This window comes from Nannospalax galili, unplaced genomic scaffold (genome assembly GCF_000622305.1).
Source record: "Nannospalax galili isolate Female #2095 unplaced genomic scaffold, S.galili_v1.0 scaffold995, whole genome shotgun sequence".
In the NCBI taxonomy this organism is placed as follows: domain Eukaryota; kingdom Metazoa; phylum Chordata; class Mammalia; order Rodentia; family Spalacidae; genus Nannospalax; species Nannospalax galili.
Window position 1 is genome coordinate 965,602 of NW_008337291.1, and position 8,317 is coordinate 973,918.

The 8,317-nt window shown below is 45.4% G+C and overlaps 1 protein-coding gene across 8 annotated transcripts in view; it reads right to left on the reverse strand.

Moving 5' to 3' along the window:
• Positions 1-8,317, reverse strand: part of Mgat5 (alpha-1,6-mannosylglycoprotein 6-beta-N-acetylglucosaminyltransferase) — a 339,269-nt gene that overhangs the window by 9,051 nt on the left and 321,901 nt on the right. For all 8 annotated transcript variants that reach the window (XM_008832465.3, XM_029563238.1, XM_029563240.1 and 5 more), the window contains one exon: positions 909-1,066. In XM_008832465.3, the coding sequence (XP_008830687.1) occupies positions 909-1,066 (158 nt within the window). The remainder of the gene's footprint in view (positions 1-908; positions 1,067-8,317) is intronic.

An 8,317-nucleotide genomic window follows, 5' to 3' on the forward strand; every position in this document is an offset into this window, starting at 1 on the left:
CCTCAACACTACAAGCTCCATGTCACTGTCACCCTGATTCATGGCTAATACTGATAGGATCTAGAATCTTCTAGGAGACAAGCCTCTGGGCATATTTGTGAGGGAGTTTCTGGATTGGGTTAACTGAGGAGGGAAGCCTCAGCCTAAATACGGGTGGCACCACTCTATGGGCTAGGGTTCTGGACTGAATAAAAAGGAGAGAGTCACCTGAGCACCAGCATCCATAGCTCTCTGCTTCTTGACTGTGGATGCAATGAGCTGCCTCATGCTCCTGCTGCCAAGCCTTCCCTAAATGGTGGACTGTACCCTCCAACTGTGAGTCAAAAATAAGCCCTTGGTCTTTAAGTTGCTTTTTTTCATGTATTTTGTCACAGCAATAATTTAGTATACTCAATAATTAGTATATTTAGTATATACTATATATTTAGTATACTCAAAATGTCCCCATTCTGCAGATGAGAAAATTGAAGTAACAAAACTGGTCCCAGAACCATGTAAAGCCAGGTACAGTAGCAGGTGTCTGTAATCCTAGCTCTTCTACTTTGAGATAGGAGAGGGATACAGGAGATTCCTTGGAAGGTCATGGGCTAGCAGTGAAGAAAAACAGAAAAGAGACCCTGTCTCAAATAAGGTGGAAGGTGAGAAACATCTAGAGTTGTCCTCTGACCTTAACATGCATGTATTGCACATGTGCACATACACTCACATATATGAATGCATACATACGTTATACATACACATATCACAGACATCATATGCATGCATGCATGGGAGGTGAGTATTCTCTGGGCTGCAGCCTGTTCCCTTTCCCACATTGTTTCCTTTCAGTCCATAGCCTGGAGATGGAACCCAGGAAGTCCAGAGGCTGAGCAGCCCCTGCCTCTCCCTTCCCACCTGGAGGCACTTACTTCAGCAAGTCCTTGCCCTTGTTGAGGTGCTGGAAGAAAGATGGCTCACAGATGAGCTGGTTCTCCTGGCACACCTGCTTGCAGGACTGTCCTGGCTCAGCCAGCTTCACCTGCAACGCACTCAAGGGTGGCCACATCACTTGGCCATGGCAGAAGTCCTAGAAGCACAATGAAGCCATCATCAGTCAGGGGACCAAGGATGCAATGGAGCAGCTCCAGCCCTGCTAGGCAACTTGACTATAGGAGCCACCATGCTGAGAGTGATGATGAAGAGGAAATGCCCTTGGGACAGGTTGTGCTCTCTCTGAACATCAGCTTCTAGGCTGTGGATGTGGTTCAGTTGGCAGAGTGCTTGCCTAGTATTCATGAGGCTATTTCTAGTACTACACAAACCAGGCAGGGTGGCTCATGCCTACAATCCCAGCACTTGGGAGGCAGGAAGATTAGAAGTTCAGTATCACCTTTGTTGCAGAGTGAGTTTGAAGCCAGCCTAGGCTATAGCCTCTGTCACAAAACAATCACTCAGACACTAGCTTCTTCATTCCCTGTGAGGACCTTCTTCAGGGTCATCCCCCCAGGTCTGTTCCTTCCTTTTAGATTCACAAACATCCATGTTATTTGGCAGTAACCTCACAGGACATTGTCACAATCTAGTTCTTTCTCAATAGAAAGTAAGATTCTGCCACTTTGAGGTGAGGGTCCAAAGGCATCTCTCATGTCCCCTGACAAAGCACTCACTGTGTCCTTCATTGGGACCTGGGGTCTGTTCCTTGAAAACAGTTATGTTGAAGCAATGAGTCCATGGGTAAAGAGAGGATGTGAAGGATGGTGGCATACTGTAAACAAGGTTGGCATGGGGCAGAGCCTGTCATTCCTGTCATCTAGAAGGACTGGAGGGAGCCAGCACAGCCAAGGGAGCCCCAAGAGGGGGTAGAGCCAGAGAGGTCAGGAAGAAATGCCACGGCATCATGACCATCAGCTGGGTAATGCAGGGGAAGGTAGGAGTGGACCACTTGCTCTGATCTGGGAGTTCAGCTATCTTTTAGCTATGCCTTTAATATTCAGGGGGCCAGGCATGAGGGCCATCTTGAGTCTACACAGCAGATGTCAGCAAGGCAGACTATCTCCACAAGATGACCCTACCTTTCTGGGATACAGGAAGTCTTGAGACCATGTTTATTAGATCATGTTTGGAGAATGCCTGTTCTGAGAAACACTTAGCATTGGCTAGTATTGTGGCCAGATGGGGTGTGTGGTGGTTAATACTGACGATGAACTTGATAGGATCAAGAGTCACTGAAAAGACAAGCATCTGGGCATATATGTGAGAGACTTTCTAGATTTGGTTAATTGAGGTAGAGGACCCATCTTGAATGTGTGTGGTACTGTTCCATGGGCTGGGATCCCAGACTGAATAAAAAGGAGAAAGTGAGCTGATCACCAGCATTCATCTCTCTCTGCTTCCTGATGCAATATAAGCAGCTGCCTCAAGCTCCTGCCACCATGCCTTCCCTTTCACCATGGACTATATCCCCTTCACCTGTGAGCCAAATTAACCCTTCTTTAAGTTGCTTTTGTCAGATGTTTTGTCACAGCAATGAGAAAGGTAACTGATAACAGGATGCCTTGTAGGAATTCACAGTATAGTCATAGGAGAACACACACACAAAGACATCATCAGATTTGGGTCAGCTCAGCAATACTGGGTGAAAGAAGAAAGGGTTAGATATAGAATAACAACAGTTCTATTTAGACATGTATATAAAGATGAATGATTCCTAACAGCGAGGCAAGTTTCCATGCCCTGATAGGAGAATATTTCTCTGACACATAGAGAAGTGAAAGAAGTTGGGTGAAGGATGGCACATAATGTGTCTCTATTTGTGAGAGGCACTGGGGAAGAAGGCAGAGAGTCACCCAGAGATGTGTGTGCCCCATACCAAGAACACCTCATGTTGGCTGGGCTGTTGCCAAGAAACCACAGAGAGGAAGGAGGGCAGTCAGTCCTTGCAGAATAATTTTTTGCCTCAGCCCTACCCCTCTGCAACTGGATAAGGAAATTAGTCACTAAAAGGAGGAGTTCCCAGTAGGATACACAGAGGAAGCACCCCACACAATATTTGTGTGGTGGAGTGGGGGGGGGGCTCACTGCCTGGCAGGCCCCCCAGCAACAAGAAGAGGTGGCACGTGTGCAAACTGCCTCTGGGACTGATGGCTTCTATTTTTTTTTTTTTTTAAGTTTTACTAGTCACAGTCGGTTACACTTGGATCCTTGGCACCTGAGTATGGATATAAAGTTATCAGGTAGATTTCAATGGTAATGTTTATCACCTCTACTAATTAACATGAAGTAAAGTTTTAAGCTTCCTCCTCAAATATAACTCATTTTTAAAAAATTTATTGATTTTTTGTGTGTATATCATATAGAACATCCCAATAATCAGATACATAGAGATTAGAGATGCATGTGCAAACATCTGAGTGTTAGTAGCATTAAAAATGAGTCTTTCTGAGGAAACAGTATATTTAAAATGAAATGGAGATCTTTTTTGAAAGTTAAAAGCTCATTCAATTTTATGTCTTACAGGGTTTATACTGAGTTTAATATTGTATAACTGTATTAATTCAACTGTGAACCTAAAAATTTACAGCCACTTTTGAAAGAGATGTATCTTTGCTCTGGAAATTGTTATTGAATATGTTAAAGCTGTAATAAAATGCTTCTTCTAATCATGTGGTTATTAAATAAACAAAAAGTTTTAAAATTTATTTATTTATTTTGTTCATTGTGAGGATCTATGTGCGTGGGTGTGTACATGCCATAGTATGTATAGAGGTCAGAGGACAATTTTTGGGAGTCAGTTCTCTCCTTTGGGTTCTGAACTCATGCCACCAGGCTTGGTGACTTTAGCAATTCCACTTTAGCAATTCTCCTGACTTTAAAAGTCCTTGTCCTTTTGTTACTTTTAATGAGGTAAAAGACAGCAAAGGAAGCCCAGACCATTCCTCCCAGACCCTGCAGGCAGCCAGTTTTAAGGTATATCTTTGTATTTTTTACTAGCTGTGCAAACTTCCTGGCAAAACATGTAACATCTGGGGCCTTACTTTCTGCACAGATCCATCCTTCAGGCAGCAAATTCTGAGGTACACCTATGTGTGCTAATTACTAGCTATGCAAACTTCTTGGCAAAATATATAACAACTGGAGCCTCAGTGTTTTGGTCAGAAAAACGGAAATAAAAGAACTTCGTATGGTTCCGGCTTCCTCCTCTCTTTCTTAAGGGAGCAAATGAAGTTGCCCCTTGGACAGTCATTCTTGATTGTCAACTTGTTTGGATTTGAAATCAACTAAGACAACACACCTCTGGGTGGGTCTGTGGGTCTGTGTTTCTAGGAGGACCCTCCCCAGAGTGGGCAGCATCTTCTGGTCAGTGCTCCAGATACAAGGAGGTTTAAGAAGAAAGCAGGGCTGTCTGCTGCCTTCACTTCTTGCTGGTGGCTGCATCCATCCCTTGTTACTGCTGCTGCTTCCATCCTTTGATGACATCAGAAGCCAACTTCTTCACCTTCCAATGCTGACTGAAGACCAGAAGGCATCCAGGAATGTTCCAGGCTTTCAGCACTGGACTGGGACTGCTGAGACACCAGCCTTGTAGACTGAGCTGTAACCAAGTTCTCAGCCTCTCCATCATGCAGAAGGCCACTGCTAAACTCCTCAGGTGGTAAACCAATCTAATAAATCCCCTTTTAAATCTATAATCATTCTATCAGTCCTGTTTCTCTAAAGAACCCTGAAAAATACAGCTCTCCTCGGAGGTAACACTGAGTGGTCAGTGGTAGTTAGGAAGCAGCTGGTGCTGGTTTCTTTTCCAGTCTCTGCAGAGCCATGATCAAGACTGGAACAAAGCAAGCCCACTGCTGTCCCCTTTCACATGCTCCTGATGAGGGTCCATGCTGTCTGAGTCTGAGTGAATTTGGCATTTAGCAAAGTCTTCACTCAATGTTTAATATTAGGCAGGAAATCTATAGCTAGAGTCCAGTAAGCTAAAATGCTAAGATTCCAGAATGCTCTTAAAATTCAGAGATGACAGAAATACACTGGATTATTCATGAGTGTTAGGACACAGGTCAATCTTCTGAAAGGGTGGTGTAGTAGGCAGAGTTCCAGAGGGAGATGGAAGAGATAGATTTTCCTGACTCCTTGTACCTGTGCTGATCTGAGCACAGTTCATCCCTGTACCAAGCCATGGGCAGCATAGTCCTGTGGGTCTGGATTGCTGTTTCTAAGGATGACGGCATGACCGTACAGATCCATGATACCCTGGATGGGAGTGCAGCCCACACTGGTGGCCACTTCTCTCTGCCACGACAGTTTGTGGAGATCTTGCACCTGACAGTTGCACCATCAGGATGGCTGTCATAGATAGAAAGAACCAACACTTGAGAGACACATGGGTGTTTGGAAAAGCTTACAATTTGTTCCTGCCTTGTTAATTAGGTGCCTTTACTTATAACTCCTTAGAAGCAAATAGCCTTTAAATATTGTAATGAAGAGAGCTTCAATTCAAAATACACCAAGCCCCCCTTGGGGACTAGACAGGACAGGTGTATTAGTTATTATACTATCCCTCTTGCTTTGACAAAATACCTGGCAAAAGCAACTTCAGGGGAAGGGTTTATTTTGGCTCACAGTTTGAGGATACCATCCATCATGACAGAAAAATCGTGATGGCCAGAATCTGAGGTGGCCAGTCATGGTGTTCAGCTTGCTTTCTCCCTTTTATTCAGTTGCTGGGAGAGTGCAGCCCACATTCAGAGTGGGTCTTCCCTCTTCATTGACATACCCAGAGGTGTTTCCATGGTGATTCTAAATCCAGTCAACCTGACAATTATAGCCATCCCAACCCACAAAGGGACCTAGATCAGACTTGTCTGCCTCAGAAGGCAAGCCAGAATTTCTCTGCCTCTTGTATATGTCATGGTAGAATCCCAGTGCTATAGTGTGGATCTTTACTGTCTCTTAAAGGCCCATGTACTGAAGGCTTGGTCCCCAGTGAGGCTTGGAACCCATGGGAGGTAGGGCCTTTGCTTGAAGTCTTTAGGACACTGAGGGTTTGCCTTTGAAGGAAATTTGGGGACTCCAGTCCCTTTTTGCTTCTTCCTGACTTCCCAGCCATGAGCAGGTGGTTTTTTTTCAAAGATTTGTTTAATTTTTAGTTATGTGCATGATTATACATCAAGTGTGTATATTTGCATTTATGTATATGTGCACCTGTGTGTGGGTTCCCATGGAGTTCAGAAGAGGGCATTGGATTCCGTGGATCTGGAGTTATACGTGATGGTGAATCACCCAACTTGAGTGCTGGGAACAAAACTCAGGCCCCATGGAAGAGCAGTAAGTGCTCAGAACTGCTGAGCCCCCTTGCCAGTCCCATAGCTGAGTAGGTTGTTTTGCCACATGCTTACCCACGATGTATTAGTTCATCACAGGCTCAAAGCAACAGGGCTACCCAGTCATGGATGGAAACCTCAAATTGAGCTCTCACACTCATATAAAGTTAAACTTGAAGTTAGAAAAACAGGCCAGATCTGAAGCCTGACCCCACACTGGACTCTGCACACAGACCCCTATCTTCCGGTCCCCTGCTCATCCATAGAGTGATGCCACTAACAGAATGAAGAAAGAAGCCCAGCAGAGGGCTGGCAAATGAAATGGCAAGTGCTCTGCCCACTTCCCTCAAGCTCCTCCCCAGGACAGTTATATCCCCAGGGCAGCTTTCAGACAAGGCACGGTAGGCACATGGAGAAGTTGGGGCCCAAGGATGAATGAATGGAGCAGGGCAGGAATCACTACAAGGTGTGACAATGGATGATGCCCTTGGAGCTGATGGGGGATCGATGTGCCAGCTTATTTAGTTCTTTGTCAACACAGCAGCTGATCTTCCTGGAGTCCCCAAAACATGCATGGCTATCTCAGGTCTGCACTTGGCCTCCAACTACCCTATTACTGCTGGCCACAATGGCCTGGCATCCTCTCAAGAGTCTGTTCTGGGAGCCAACAGAACCATGAGTAGTAAAAATAGCAGTGAGATCTTCTTAAAGCTTAGAATCATCTTGAAAGCTTGGAGGTGATACAATTGAATAGAGGGAGCAGAGGTGTCATAAGAAAGCAAGGCAGGTCAGGAAGGTGCAGGCTGGCCCCAAGCAGGGAACTGCAGAGATGCTGTCAAGCTTCTAGGAAATGGGGACAGTGGCACCTGCCCTTCATTCCTGTGCAGTTCTGAGATGAACGGGCAGTGATGGTAAGAAGGGATGCTAAGGATAGCAGTCCACAGTGGCACACTGCTGCAGGGTTGAGCTATTGGACCATATCTGACAGCTTGTTTAGGGCAGTGCCCCTGGGTCCACCTGCTCCCAGGGAACAGCTGGAACAGAAGCCCTGGGTGTTAGCCTTTTTTGCCTATAGGTGCAATGGTTAGCAGATGACTGACCAGGAGGCCAGAGGGAAGTCTGCTTTGTTTATCCACAGCCAAGGCTAACATGTCACCTCACTGCCTCACTCCAAGTGCTCCTTCACTTATTCACTTATTCACTCATTCATTCCACAAATCCTTGCTAAGAGGCAGGAAAGTGTGTTCGTTTACAACTTTACAAATGACTGTTAAACTTCATGCCACAGGGCATCAGAAACAGGAACATGAATGGGTATCTCTGGCCTTAGAGGTTCAGTGCACAGTCTAGTAAGAAAGGTTGGCACTTAAAAAACTTCAGAACAGTGTAAACCAGACACTCAAAGCACTTGGCAAAGGCCACCTGCAGGCAGGCAGGAGGGGATGAGTGGTAGTGGTAGCAATCAGAGAAGGTTTCCAGAAGATGACTACTTCTAGGCTGGGTTTTATAGGCTGTGCAGGAGTCAGGGGCGTACCACTAACACAGTGCTCTGCAGACAACTGGCACTCAGTGAAGATCCACTAAATGGAACTGCATAATTTTGGTATCCTGGGAGGCTTTGAGATAGGAGTAAGTAGGAAAAGAGACTATTCTAGCCCAATGAAGCATCTCTGAAACCAGAAGGAGAGATAAGCAGTCAGTGCCAACCTGGTTAACAAGCTCACTTGGGGCACACACCATCTGCATTTCTCTCTCAGATTCTTTCTCACAGTCAGGGCACATGTATTTCTCCTTAGTGTGTTTGTCTATACAGAAATTGTCATTCAATGGCTACAAAGCATGTATTCACCAGCAGAGTTCTCAAAGCACATTCTCTCTCTCTCCCTCTCTCCCTCTCTCCCTCTCTCTCTCTCTCTCTCTCTCTCTCTCTCTCTCTCTCTCTCTTCTCTCTCTCTCTCGTACTCCAGTGGGTAATCTCAGGTCCCACTCTTCACGAGAGACCCATGCTTTTTATATAT